The following is a 15,734-nucleotide window of genomic DNA, read 5'->3' as shown; positions in this document are numbered from 1 at the left end:
ACCCAACCCTGTGTTGTCTGACCAGACTCTATACTGTAAACTGTCTTACTACAGTATTTTCACAATAAAATCCTTTGAATTAAAATAGATAGTTCAAATAGCCATTGACCATTTCAAATTTACTAATTGAAATCTCTTTGAATGTAGCAAAATAAAATATTTTTAGATTCTTCAAATTACATGTAATTGTACTAACTGTAGAGATTCATTTTCAGATACTCGGGTTTAACGTCGGGAGAATTGTGTTTCTGCGGAAACACTGTAACAGAAACTTCTGTGTCGGAAGGACTTTGTGATCTAACATGTCAAGGAAATGCGCTAGAAAGTTGTGGGTCAGAAAATGGCTACATAAACATTCATGAGTTATCAGCCACAGAGTTGTCCGGTCTGACCATTCAGTGTCCAGGTAGAAACTTATGATTTCTTTTATGTTAGGAAGCTGTCCAGCTACCTAATTTCTACTTAGATGTAGGTCGGTATCTGAAATAATGCAAGGTAGAGCGCCTGAGATATCTTCCTCCAAAAGTTATTTTGGCTGTGTAAAAGCATGTTCATTTGATATACATTGTATGTATTATATATAAAAATGGCATTTGGTAACCAAAAGAAAAATGCTGCATGATAAAATAATGATGAGGATTAAAAATTAAATTCTTTAACACATCATACTTTTCTTTTCAATTTTGCTCATATTTCATTATTTTCAGGGGTTGTTGAGACTTATCAAAGCATCACGTTCACTTTTAATGTGACCGGAGGTGACGTTGTTACTATTTCTGGTAGCCTTACAGATGGTAATAAGCATTTCACCCTGGCCTCCAATGTCTTAACATTACAAGATAGCATACAAACACCCGGTACATCTGTTATTAAGGCGTATGCCTCGGACAGCATGAATCTCACAGTGAAAGCCAGTGCTGTTATATATGTAAGTAGACTGGTTTACGGTTTAAATTTTTCATTCAGATTGAAAAACTTTTAATAGATACTATACAATCATTCACTGTTGTGAATTTCACAATGTGAAATTATCTAACTATTCTGTACCATTGCTAACCTGTTTTTCCACAAAATCTAAAAATCATTTCTTTCTATGGAAATACCTGTAGTCCATTGAGCAACATACATTTGCATTGATTCAAATTGTCACATAAAAGAAAACACTTGCCATCATCAAGACTTGAACTTACAAAATTATTCATGGTGATAATAATGCACTGAGAAATCATTTTGCTTTTTTAGTAAAAATACAATAAATTGATGAAGTGACTGAGTTAGCCCTAGTCAAGATATTATAGATAAATAGTTTCCAAAATCAAACACAAGTTTATAAACCCTTACCAAGCAAAATATGTAAAGTGAACTTGTCCATTTTTCAATCTGGGCAAAACCATTTCATCATTTTAAGGGAAAATTTTAAAACATGTACAGACTGGATAACAAACAGTGCAGACCATGATCAATTTTGATGAGTTGATTTAAGTCTGCACTGGTCGCATGATTGGGGGCAGATTCAGTTGTTGCCAGCACGGTTAGAGTTACTTAATAAATCAAGGGCCAACAGGCATATACTTAGTTGTTGGTTATATTAAACAAAAAAGTCTTACTCAGGAGAACAAGGTTTATTGAATTTAAAAACGAGCACATATTTTGTATGTTGAAAAATTTTAATCACTCATAGTGTGGTAATTGAATTGAATTCTCATGGAAAATGCACATTTTCTTTTTATGAAAAATTATTTGTTAACCATTATTAAATTGTTGAATAGTTTTTACTCTTAATAATGTACAAAAATGATTTTATCTCTAGGCCCAGACGCGTGTTAAAGGCGTTATTTTAGAATGTCCTCCAGTAGTGGTGAGTGAAATCAGATTTGACTGCTTTCTGACAATATCCCAGGGAACCAGTCTAACTGTACAGGCTGACCTCGGAGATGGAACAATTTTACCCCTTAAAGTGCCAGGTAACTATCTAACAGAGTTATTGCCCTTTTATAAAGTTCTTAAACAAGTTCAAGTATTCATATACATGTGGTCTATAATTTTACAAACATTTGATTTGTCATCAAATGTAAACATGAAACCACCAATTCAGTGAGTTGCCATGTTTAATACATGTAAAAGAAATATGGGGGGAAAATACTAAATTTCTATGAGTGTATCATAGGTTTTGGTCTCTTCTGCCAAGCTAAGTCTTTTATGGTTTTGACTTTCTTGCCACATATATACATGTATATTTTCTAAGAGACTTAAGTTATTTCATCTTAGACACATAAATAGCTTTAAGCTAATGACCTTTTACCATCGTAAAATTATTCAATGCCCTTCTTTGACTTTGGAACTGTCAGTTGTTGTTTAAGAGTTTCTAATACATGTATAAGTAATCTAAAACAGAGCAATCAACAGTATTTATCTTGTATATGCTGAAACTTAAGAATGTGCCATCTTGTTGATTTTATCAAGATAGGATAGGCATATCATTATTGTCACTTGCATTCAAAATTAAGAAAACAATGTACATGTAGAAATACAATTTTTTTTCCATCGACAGATTGTCCAAGTGTAACGGCTGGAATGTCATCAGGTTTTGTATCAGGGGAGACTAGCCCAGGGGCTTCTCTACTGTACTTGGTATCTGGAGCTCAGTTTAGACAGAATGGAACAATTGTTGGCTTTTCTTACACAGCAACAGTCGCTGGAACTATCATTGTGCAGGTACAAAAAATATTGTTTCCATAGTTTTCTTGACACTTTCTCATCTGAATTTTGTGTAATGGACTCGGCCTACTTTGATTTGGAACAGTCTGTTAGCAGTTTTAGGGATTTCAGTATCAAAATACTTATAAAGATTATCAGCAAAATGTACTGACAAAGTATATTTTTCACTGCCTTACTGTCTCCTTGCGGTCGCTAGCACCCAAAATTTAAAGTGTTTACCTTACTTCAGAAACAGTCATTTCCTTGAGTTTTATGGTAATCATGATTTACTAAATATTTATGCTAAAGAGTAATCAAAAACTTGCTTAATAGAATTTGAATTGTTATTTGTTTATTACATTTTAGGTGTACAGACCTAACTGTTCCAACATTGGCGAAGCATTTTGTCATAAGTCTTACTCGTGTATCTCCGTCAATGCCTCATGCTTCCATCAACCAATCGGAGAGCACTGGAAACACCGCTGTGGTGCAGGTGCTATTTATAGCATAGCAAAGAGGTACTGTGTGGATCTGGCTACAGGACAAAGGGTAGAGAACACAACCAATAAAGCAAATTTTGGGAGATTTAGTCTTGCTGGAGAGGTTTCAGTTGTTATCACAGAAACAGGACATAAATTTTATCAGGTTGGCTTACATACTGGTTTTTGTTTGTTTTTTTTTATGTTTTTTTTTTGCTTTTGTTTTTTTTTAAATTATTGTCTGAATGTGCATATGTGTTTTTAGAAAGTTGTTAAGCCTTAAGGGAAGGGAAAGTGAATAGTTCATATAGCAAATACACCATATATCAAAGGGCATGTTATATTCCTTTACTTATTCAAGAATTTTTTCTATGAAACATGTTTCACCAGTTATTTTGTTTCAAAAGTGATTAGGAGTAGTCCCTGACAATAGATGTCAGGAACTGAGTCTTGTCATCATTTGTCTCTTCCTACTTATTCAGAAATCATGTTCTCATGTGAGCTCAATAACCCTGTAAGTGCTTATATATTATAATTGCACTTATTGGGTTATTGCGCTCACATGACAATGTATGGTTAGTAGTTTGTCACTTGCAGGAAAATAAGTAATAACTGGTAAGAATAACATCTACTTAGATGGAGTCACTGCCAAAATATGAACAAAAATTGATAAAATTGGCGTAAAAAAAAAACAGACAAAAAAAAATTCTGTCTTGGTAACACCATCATAACAGTATTATTATTATAAGAATAACTGATTGAAATCTTTTGACAATGGTAACATATCCTTGTAACAGGTTCCAGACAGTGATTTACTGAGTGTACAAGCTGGAGACTTTCTCGCTGTTAAAGAAGAATCGGCTTCTCTTCAAATTATCAACACAACCACCTCAGCATATGAATACTACTTTGATGTTGATGCTGATAATACATGGGGAGACAGGGCGACCAACGGTTATTTGCTGACGTTTTCAAGCAGCGACCCAATACTTTCTGCAGCACATGCTATACGTGCACACCTCGTACAGCCTGTGAGGCTAAAGTTCAGACATACCTATGTAGAGAATGGTATCAATATAAGAAATGTAACGGTGACCGCTGCAAACAATATATCCTCGCTGTCTATCAACGGAAGTATCGAACTACAGGGCATTATCCAGAATGTCACAATACTGCACAACTATACTGCAGGTAAGAAAACTTGATGTTTAAATTGTACAGTTTGTAATTAAGTAAGTAATTACAAAAGTTTCTCCTTTACAGATGCCTTTAAAATGGATTATAATTTTTCGTTTTGAATACTTTAAAGGGACTCCACTGAGGTTTCCTGACATGATGGGACTGGAAATAATATTTTGAGATTAATGTACTATTTGATTAAGGGCTAAATCAAAAATAAATGTGCAAAATTTCAGATCATTCCCTCATTTAGTTATGCCAGACTGAAAATTCTAATTGTGAAAAAGGTGCCGAAATTGAAAAGTGTTGCACTGCTTTTCACTCAAATCAGGCTCGGTCATACAATTTTCAATTTATTTTTTAGTATATTACTTAATTATCTTCTGCATATCTTTCTGTTTTTAAGTGTTGATCAATGTAAGAAATACAAATTTTATGTTGGACCTCAGTGGAGTTCCTTTTAAATGGATAGGATGAGATTATTTTTCTAGAAAGTTTTAAAGATGATATTTAACAAACATTCTAATATGTGATTGATAAATCTTGTTTCCAACTATACAAAAATCATTGATCATGTAAAAGAACTAGTTCTTTGGAATCGAGCAGTCCTTGGTTTGAGTCTCATCAAGAACACTGCCTACGTCCTTGTGTGAGAAATTTAACCGTCATTGCTTTACTACTATTAGTGGTACCAGAGGCCTGCTATAGCAGTATAATTCTATTGTAGATTCTATCATAATCTCAAATATCAAGGGAGAGTGTTTCCTGGGTACTAATAGCTTTATGACCAGCAGTTAAGGCCTTTACGTGGGTGAATATTTCATAAATGTGAAACTTAAATTAAAACATTCAAGGCTGGGCTTTTCTTCACTGGCTTTGGAAGCAGCCCTTCCCTTAATTTTGTGGAAAATAATATGGTATTTTTGTAAAAGAAAAATCTTGATGTCAATTCAAGTTTTGGGAAAAATGCATGATTTTAAAGAAATTTTCTTTGAAGAAGCCCCCGTTAAACGGCCATTGCTATAGAAAATAAGCCCTGCAATTCTAAACTTTATTTTTTATTTCTTTAATTCACATCTGATTATTATAAAAAATATTGTTTTTAATCTTTTTGAGTTATTTTTTAAACATTTTTATGATTAATTTTTTATATTTGATGAAAATATGAGAATAGTACATTTTGAATGTTTTATATACATATACATTTTTTTTTGTACAACAGTAAAAAGGAGAGAAAATATCAGAATATTCTGGCATAAATTTCAGCTATGACCAACTTTTCTTTTGGACTTTGGATACCACCCCACCCTGGTTCTGATGTTATGTACTACTGGGACTTTGATGATGGTAATACAAGTGTTGGTACCAATAAATCACTGGAGTATATATGGACAACAGCCGGGGTCTACAATGTTACAGTACTAGCTGTAAACGATATCAGCTCCAGTGCTGCTTATGTAAGTAGGTTTTTTAAAAACGAGAAATGGTAACTATACTTTAACCAACACCCTATGAAAAATGAATATTACATACAGAAAACATTATACTGTATGTACTATACATTCATTGCCAAAATATGCTTGAATCTCAAGAAAATAAAACTTCAGAAAAATATACTAAGATTTTAAGATTCCGGTTATAATTTATATGTTATGTGACATTAATTATTCTTCACCATGTTTTTTTCTGCACGACTAATGCAGTAAGGGCTATGTTTGCATATTTTGACCTAATGCGGTTTGTCAGTGCTTTTTGCAATGTGTAAATTACTCTCTGCTCACTTCACAATATTTCATTTTAATTAGCATTAATCTGGAGGCATGCTGCTTAAAGGGCAATGTATTAACACTCGGCAAAGAATGATGATGATCCATTTGATTATGGCATCATAACATGCCTCTATCTGACTGAATATTTGTTTTTCTTGAAACACTGTATGGAAAAGATCGTTTTCTGATATGTTTCAGTTTGTACCAGTGAATTATAGAACATTTTGAGAGTATCTTGAACTTGAATTTTAACTAAATTTGAATATCTTGGCATATTAAATGATAAGTCAAACCAAAAAGTAACTGGACATTGGAAAAAAAATTAACAAACAGTTTGTACTTTAAACCTGACCTTACACTGTTTAATCATAAAGTGCAAATTAGAAATTGCCACACAGTAATTTTTACCATTGGTCATTTGGTGTGACTTTTAAATTGAACAATGGGGCATGTTGGTATAATATTAATTATTCATAATGTCAACATTGCATAATGTTTGAGGAGGCTTACCTCAAAGGTTGCTATGTTTGTTATACATTTTTGAGCAAATATTTGAGGGAAAAAATGGTTGGTCACTAAAAACTTTGGCCTAGTTATTTATATACAAAATTTAATGCTAACCTTTGCAAGGTGTTATTTCACTCACTCTGCTACAATTTTTGAGGTTAACACAATCAAACTAATTATTGAATAGGGTCAGTCAAACAGGGCCTGCAGCATTTTTCAATTCTTTTGTTTTCGGTGTTCATTAAGAATTCTGTTTTTTCTCTATTTTACTATAAGAATACTGTTTTTTCTCTATTTCATTTTAAGAATTCTGTTTTTTCTCTATTTCATTATAAGAATACTGTTTTTTCTCTATTTCATTATAAGAATACTGTATTTTCTCTATTTCATTTTAAGAATACTGTTTTTTCTCTATTTCATTTTAAGAATTCTGTTTTTTCTCTATTTCATTCTAAGAATTCTGTTTTTTCTCTATTTCATTCTAAGAATTCTGTTTTTTCTCTATTTCATTTTAAGAATTCTGTTTTTTCTCTATTTCATTATAAGAATACTGTTTTTTCTCTATTTCATTATAAGAATACTGTTTTTTTTCTATTTCATTTTAAGAATTCTGTTTTTTCTCTATTTCATTTTAAGAATTCTGTTTTTTCTCTATTTCATTATAAGAATACTGTTTTTTCTCTATTTTAATATAAGAATTCTGTTTTTTCTTTTTTTCAAAAAAAAAAATGTATTGATATTGTAGTAAATACTTAATATTTACTCCTTTATGTTTTCTTTTAGTCCAGCTTAAGTCAAGTTTAATTGTTTAATATTCTGATTGTGGTACATGTAGGTCTTTTCATTTATAAAGTTAAAAATAAATGATAAAACAAATATGCAAAAATTCTATGATAAGATTTTCTTCTTTGCACATTAAACTGTTCTTTGTATAATTCTTGTATTTTTGGATCAAAACTTTTAAAATATATTACTGTATCTACAATTATAATGAAATATGTCAAATGTTGTGATTATATACATGTACTACAAAATTATGCTGATCCAACTCAATTATGGAAAGAAATATACATTAAATATTTTGCTTGTTCAGTGGAATTGTCTGAAATTGGAATTCTTCTTGTATTTTTTGCAGTACCAGGTACTTGCTGCCTGGTGAAATTTTATTTTCTTTGTATGCATATTGGCCATCTTTTGTCTGTTTATGCATAATGGTCATCTTTTGTCTGTTTATGCATAATGGCCATCTTTTGTCTGTTTATGCATAATGGCCATCTTTTGTCTGTTTATGCATAATGGCCATCTTTTGTCTGTTTATGCATAATGGCCATCTTTTGTCTGTTTATGCATAATGGCCATCTTTTGTCTGTTTATGCATGAATGTTTATATATATCATAAGTTTAACTAGATTCACACAGTCTTGCAGTGGCCTATTTTTTGTTACCAGTCAGGCAGGTGCTTGTTCTCAGATTGTATTTTCACCCTCATTGTAAGAATGATTTTTCCTTGGTACTAAAGATAAAATCGATTCAGCATCTAAGCATATAAGTGATAAGATATTTAATTTTGTTTTATTATATATTTTGTACATGGCTTTTTGTAAAGGTACTGGTATGTTTTTTTAGTCCCCTACAGGTTTAACCGGAGGGGACTTTAGGTTTACCCTCTGTCCGTCTGTCAGTCTGTCCACAAAACTGGATCCCGCGATAACGGAAAAAGTACTGAAAATATTTTTATGAAACTTGATATATGGATAGATGGCAGTATGGAGATAATGCACATCTTTTTCTTTTCTTCCTATGTTGAAAATTCTGGTTGCTATGGCAACAAATTGTCTGAAAATATGGCAAATTTAACACATAAACTGGATCCAGTGATAACTCAAAAAGTACTGAAAATATTTTTATGAAACTTGAAATATGGGTAGATGGCAGTCTGGAGATTATACACATCTTTTTCTTTTCTTCCTATGTTGAAAATTCTGGTTGCTATGTCAACAAATAGACTGAATTTCAAGATTTCTGATTTAAATTTTTCAGCTTTTTTACTATAAGTTCTTTATTTCTTAAGGTGTTTACTTCAAACTTTAAATACAAGTTTCTGGTCATCAACCACATCATATGTGACAACTCTAGCACAAAAATTATCAGTATTACTTCCCTTGAACTTAGAATTTTTATGAAAAAAAATGTTGTCTTTTTTAAATAACTTCTTTATTTCCTAATGTATCTACTTCAAACTTCATAAATATATTTCTTATTATTACTCAACATTTTTGAGAAGGTTAAATACTCTAGCAAGTCTATTTCCAGAATTATGTTCCCCTTGAACTTAGATTTTTTTCGAGAAATTGGTATTTTTTACTCCAACTTCTTCATTCCTTATAGTATTTACTTGAAAATCCCACATCGTAATAATATGACAAGGTTGTATATACATAATTTCCTTACTAGGCAGGGAATCTTAACACATTACTGTGATATAGAAAACTTAGAACTCAAAAGATTTAAGTTCATTCATGTCATTCATTCACTGGTAAAATTGAATGGCCAATGGCCCATCAGAATTTTGCTGAGGTTCTAACCGGTAGGGGACTTATGGATTGCTTGCAATACTATGATAATTGCTTGTCATCTGTTGTTTTAGGTGATATTGATAGTACAAGATGAAATAAGAAATCTGACTGCAGAGACTGAAGGCATAGCTGCTGTAAAAGATATACCCATTTTCTTCACTTGGAATATCACCCAAGGTAAATCTCTTTATTGATTTAACATTTACAGCCATGCAATGTTTTAATTGCCTTGGAAATACTGTATGTGTAGAAATATTCGCGGGCTTCAAATTTTCGCGATCTTTGCATTGACATTCAATCCGCGAATTCATGTTTAGCGCGAATATTCCTGCACCAATAATTTCTTAAAAGTCATATTTTCGCGCTTCTTTAGAACAATGTTCATCAGTGTGTTATATGCTTTCAATACATGCGATTTTTTAAAAATGTTTACTGAGTAATAGTGTTTTGTTTTGCAAGTTTTTTTATCAGTTGAAATTGCTTATGTTTGTGTTGTTTGATCAAATTATGATCTGAACAGTTTATGACGCAAACCGTGAAAAATCATACACGTTAACGGCCATTTTTTGTTTGCCATAATCTGTCAGCTAGACAATGTCTTTGTTCTGTACAATGGCGTATTATTTGACATCAGGTATTGAAAATAACTGTGAACTGACACGTGATTACGGGAATTTCCTTTATTTCCTTTTTAACCTGAGCGGTCTACACGCATTTATGATTTTAGGCAGTCACCTCGACGAATTCAAAATAGCGCGAATTTTTGTATAGACCCCCAAAATGGAACTTTCCGCGAATTCAAATACACATACAGTATTGATGGGGAGCTTTATTGTACATGTACCAGAATTGATTTAATAGACTTATATAATAATATTAATTGAAAGAATTATTGTATACAGTATAAAAATAATATTGTTATAATTGTTTTATTAAAAAAACATTTGATGAAAAAATTATGCCTTTGTAGGAAGTGACGTAAATTATGTAGCTGACATGGGTGATGGTACCATATTTAACTTCACATACCCGTATCTAACATTGAATGAAACAACAAATTGTACAAGTGCTAACATCACATCAAACTGTTCTACAGATATAGTGAACGCTTCAATCACAGGTTAGTTTTTTTTCTATGATAGTTTCCTTGAATTATTATCTTTACTTTTATTTCATTTTAAAAGGATTTAAGTTTTTCCAGCTTCGTTAATATCAAGTGATTACATTCCAGCATAATAACTGTTAAAAAGGTCACAGGTGTTATTGTATCTTGTATGGAGTTTGTATCACTGTGTCATATCAGTTTATCAGCCTCAACTCTGTCTGCTCTATAACCCTTATATCCCTTGATAGCTTTCTCTTTTTGGCTCAAAAGTTATTTTCAACAAGGTGATGTGCAGAACCCACCCTGTCTCTGTGCTGCCTTAAGTTCAAGGTCACACTTGAAGGTCAAATGTCAGACAAATGCATGCCTTCTCTATAAATCTAGTGCCTTTGATGGATTCTCTTTAAATTAAGCTCAAATATTAAATAAAAAAATAACAATAACTGGGCCAACATGAAAGCTTGAGTGTCATGAAGATATTTGGTGTATTTGTCATCCCTGTGATAGCTCTAGTTCAAGCTGAACCCTGCTAGATTCATGTAATGAATATGTCTTGTTCTGGATGAAAAAGAGTTCATTTGTTATGAAGATTAAAAGGTTTCATTGTCATAAATGTAAGATTAAGTTAAATGACTAACCAGACTGTATGTCTAGAACCACTTGTCCATCACTGCTGTGGGTTCAAATCCTGACAGGGAATTTTGAATTCTATCATATTAGGAAGCTATCCAGCTAGTTTACGGAACGTCGGAGGTTCTACTCAGGTTCCAATTTGTGCCTGAATGATGCACAGAAGGGCACCTGAGGTCTTCCTCCACCAGTAAATTTGTAAAATAGTGAACAGTCTCCAGAATTTAATGTGGTCTGTGAAATCATAATTCCTTGCAGTTTTTTTATTCACTTACTTAGCATAATAATTGTGTGAGTGTTAAACTGGATTAATTCCTTTCAGTAATTGATTAATTTTACTATTCTGTTTTTTTTTCCAGATTTGACAGTTAATTTATGGTACAGTTACACAAGCACAGGACATTACACTATACAGATACAAGCTTCTAATCTTGTTTCATCACTAAATGTAAACTTAACCCTGATCATCGAAGTAGTTATTGAAAATTTTACAATTCAAGCGATTGATCCAATACCGTACGGTCAGTTGAGTACCAATTTAATTCTTGGTGTAGATGCTGGCTCAGACATGAACGTTACTGTCACATTTGGCAACACAACTTTAGCCACGGCGTATATCCTTGACAACGGTGCCGGTTTGGCAGTGATACTATTTTCAGATTACTACGGTTACGGGTTCTACGAAGTCTTTGGTAATGTCACTAACTTAGTGAGCCCAGTGCATAATTTTACGACAGGTGTCTGGGTTGACTATATGATAAAAAATTTGACAGTTATGATTGATCGTTATTTTTACCCTGTTCTTGAGGTAACAACACTAGTTGTTGAAATGGCCTGGTGCTCACGATTCAATACAACAGTTATCTATGGCGATGGCACACCAGACTTCTTTTTGTACAAAGACCTCTTGTTAGCCCCAGATAATGTGACTGCTACCCATGGCTATGCTTTGCCTGGAACGTATCAGTTATTTTTAGAAATAAACAATCCAGTTGATTACTTTAATGATACCTTTAACATTCTTGTACAATATCCAGTTACTAACGTGGAAACAACCTCCACCACGCCACATGTTTTAATTTTCGGTTCATCCGTTTCTGTCCCTTTCAACCTAACATTCCTTGGGGGTGTTGAACCTGCAACTGACGCTAGTATAACTGTAGACTTTCAGGATGGTGTGGTCTCAGTTGATCCATTCAACGTAACGGATCAGGATCCGGTTGTATTTGCCATGTTGCATCCTTACACAGCAGCTGGGACATACAATGTATCGATAAACGTTTCTAACCTAGTTAGCTGGACCACATTTTATGAAGTCGTTGATGTTGATGAAGAAATAGTTGACCTTGAGTTGACCTTTGATCCAATGTTTGTTATAACAAATGAGCATTCAACCATCCAGGCATCTATGATAGGAGGTACAAGGTCTTTATGCGTTTGGAATTTTCAGGATGGTCTCCCTAATCATTTGGAGGCTTGTTCTAGGTCAAATCCTGCTTCTGTGAACCATATATTCACTAGCCCAGGCGTATTTAATGTCCATCTATATGCCAACAACACTGTGAACTTCCAGTCAACATACTCTGCAACAGGGCCAATTATTGTGCAGCATCCCGTTGTTGCTTTCCGCACCCTATGTTTGCAGAATGTCAGTTATATCGGCCATCCATTTACTGTAGATTACTCTATTACTATTACATTTGAACTAAGAATTGACAACAGGTATCTGCTTCCAACAAATGCTTCATATCAGATAGATTTTGGAGATGGAATTTTATCATCTGTTCAACCTCTACCAACAACTCCACTCACTGTCAATCACGCCCCAAATGAGGACCTCATGCTCAAGGTAGATCACACATATACAAGGGGAGATAACTATTCGATTGATATCACAATCTGGAATCTTGTAAGTCAAGTGACATATTCAGATACTTTTGACATTTATGAAGGCATATCAAACTTACAAGTACTGGTTTATGATTATGATGAAGTAACAAATATCAAAAAGGCTGGAGGCGGTCTGAATTATGATTATTTTGCTCGGGAACACTATGTATGGTTCCAGGCCATGTTTGATCGAGGAAGTCACATGACTTTTAACTGGATATATGATGATACAACTAGTGACAGCATATACTATCGAGACTACAGCTTACATACTTATTCCAATACTGGTTCTTACTATGTGCAGCTTCATGCCTCCAATGTTGTTAATACCGCTAATGTCAATGTGTCGATCCATGTTCACAATAGTTGTATGGGCATAGCTATATCAGCTAATACGCCAAGGTCAAAGAATACAACATTTGATTTTCCTGTTTATCCTGGTAACATAGCAACAGATGGTTGCTATATGATAGATTTCGAGGATGAAACTGCGACTCCAAGTCGTTATCAGTTCTTTGGTGATTATTCGTATTGTACAACGATCCCTGAATGGGCCACATTGCTTGCTGAAAATGTTGGTCACTTTGTTCACTTGTCATCAAGTGATTGGGAAAACAGGCAAAACTTTTACCTCTCCCAAACTACAACTACAACTTTAAGTACTTCCTCTTCTTCTGCATCAACAACGTCACCTTCCTCTACAACATCTGTGTCAACAGGCAGTTCAACAACTTCTACAACAACATCAACTACAACTACATCAACCACCAATATGACAACAGTGTCATCAACTACCAATATGACAACAGTGTCATCGTCAACAACAACTGTGTCATTAACAACTACGACAGCTACACCAGAGTTTATTGCTAAATGGAATGAAACTATACAAACAAAATATATGGAACCAGGGCTATATGATGCAACTTTGACGTGTAAGAATCGTGTATCTGAGGAAACAAATGTATGGAGGACAGGGGTCACCAAAGGTCCATGTTGGTGGCCCTATGTCAATGTGACGGCTCCTAACGAGTGCGAGGAACCATTTTGTGACTCAGAACATCCTGATATGAGGACAACATACAGATCAGAAAAGCTTGTTGTATATTCAGATGTGAAAATAAATTGTACAGCAACAAAAATAGCCTACTACTGGTGGAGAGTTTTCAAGCAAAATCTTGAATGGGGGAATGAAACTGAAGTAACAGATTTGAAGGGTGCAGATGTTTTCTCAATTGGAGCAAGAAATTTGATTCTTGAAGGTAATACATTAGAATATGGCCTGTACCGTTTCTGGTTGAACACAAGCATGGACGAAGTAATGGGAATGTATACTACAGATAATGTCTATATTAGAGTGATTGCGACCCCAATAGTTGCTGGAATTGCAGGTGGGGAATTTATAATGCGACGTTGGGGTGACTTGGTGCCTTTGGTGATAGATGGAGGGTTATTCTCAATTGATCCCGACGTGGAAGACCCCAATGATAAAACTGGAATAGAGTTTATATGGCTATGTAGAAGACTGTGTGAAGAATGGCCTAGAAAGTTTGATGAAGATTACAATGTCAAACAGTCGATGTTGTCAAACAATTGTACGTACCAGGATCCTTCTGACAGAGGATGTAACAAAATTGATGGCTTTGATTCTTCTGGTAAATATCAACTTAAATGGTTTAGATTAAAAGTTTTGGATTTTATTTATTTTTTTGTAATGATTTTACATTGGTAAGTTTGGACATTGCATAATTAGAAGAGTTTTAACTATAATCTGTTGTTGGTTTGCTTTAATAAAATTTGTCCCTTCGTTACTTCACCTTAATATTTTTGTTTTATTAATAGAGCTCTTAAGAAATGTTAAATGTCATATTTTTTTATAAAAATTATGCAGCAAAAACTATTAATGCAAGTTCATTGGGTTCCTTGTGGCACAAAATGTTTATGATTATATTAAAGTATGAAAGTGATCTCAGAAAGCCATCCTGTTTAAGATATTTTTTTCTTTGAAAAAAATACAAAAAGCTAATAGAACCTAGTTGTATTTCTGAATTTGGAGCATACTTTCAAATGAAATTGTTTTTATATCATTATGAAATTTGTGTTATATATACTTACTTGAAATGTTTATTTTGGTACAGATTATTAATCTTTTGTGCTATTTTGCTGCAGGACGCATTGTGAATGCATCAGGACCTGTTATCTCGGTCATGACAGGTGAAATGTATGAATCAGACTCGGTAGAAATACGTCTGGTTGTGAGAAAAGATGGCCGAAAAGCAGAGGCTGTTCAGGAAGTATACATTGCAGCCGGTGACCCACCTGTATTTGGTCTTGAGTATGTATGGGTGGGAAAAAAATACAGTCTTCTCAAATGTTTTTTTCTAACTCACTGTTTTATATAAAAGCAATGTATCCATAGAAAATTAAGAGTGAAAATCTGAAATATTATTATATGACTCTTATAAATAAGGCCTGAAAGGATATTTATAGCAGAGTCAAATTTGCCGATTGATTTTATATTTATCAACCTGCTGAAACAGAAAGTCATTTGTCATTGTCACATGTTGATAATCTTAAAATTGATAATGGACTGTTCCAAAAATTTATGCTGGATGAGACCATTTTAAGAAATTCAGGAGATTGAACTTTTTTTTTTTTTTCTTTTTTTTTCTTTTGGTTGTTTTTTATTTCTAGATGCGTTACAAATTGTGGTCCGCGTGTTAATCCAGATAGCAGATATGGTTTGAGGTCTGTAGTTGATGGATGGACAAGGGGTGTATATTTCTATTACATGTACGTTCTATTTTTTTTCTCCCATGTTAATCAATATTTTTATTAAAGATAAAGGAAATATGTTAAAAAATTTACACAAATACACTACTGAAGTCACTGTGATAAACAC

General features: G+C 33.3%; 1 protein-coding gene across 1 annotated transcript in view; it reads left to right on the top strand.

Annotated features, from left to right (window-relative positions):
* Positions 1–221: 221 nt before the first annotated feature.
* The window catches only part of LOC132727330 (uncharacterized), a 58,157-nt gene continuing 42,644 nt past the window's right edge, over positions 222–15,734 (top strand). The window contains exons 1-12 of the mRNA XM_060712764.1: positions 222–406; positions 708–928; positions 1,811–1,964; positions 2,552–2,715; positions 3,064–3,342; positions 3,974–4,367; positions 5,622–5,812; positions 9,279–9,384; positions 10,178–10,327; positions 11,302–14,487; positions 15,002–15,167; positions 15,527–15,625. Coding sequence (XP_060568747.1) covers positions 893–928; positions 1,811–1,964; positions 2,552–2,715; positions 3,064–3,342; positions 3,974–4,367; positions 5,622–5,812; positions 9,279–9,384; positions 10,178–10,327; positions 11,302–14,487; positions 15,002–15,167; positions 15,527–15,625 — 4,925 coding nt within the window. The 5' untranslated portion in view covers positions 222–406; positions 708–892. The remainder of the gene's footprint in view (positions 407–707; positions 929–1,810; positions 1,965–2,551; positions 2,716–3,063; positions 3,343–3,973; positions 4,368–5,621; positions 5,813–9,278; positions 9,385–10,177; positions 10,328–11,301; positions 14,488–15,001; positions 15,168–15,526; positions 15,626–15,734) is intronic.

The sequence above is a fragment of the Ruditapes philippinarum genome, unplaced genomic scaffold, assembly GCF_026571515.1.
Source record: "Ruditapes philippinarum isolate M1 unplaced genomic scaffold, ASM2657151v2 ctg8860_1_1_1_1, whole genome shotgun sequence".
In the NCBI taxonomy this organism is placed as follows: domain Eukaryota; kingdom Metazoa; phylum Mollusca; class Bivalvia; order Venerida; family Veneridae; genus Ruditapes; species Ruditapes philippinarum.
This window is presented reverse-complemented; position numbering and strand designations above follow the sequence as displayed.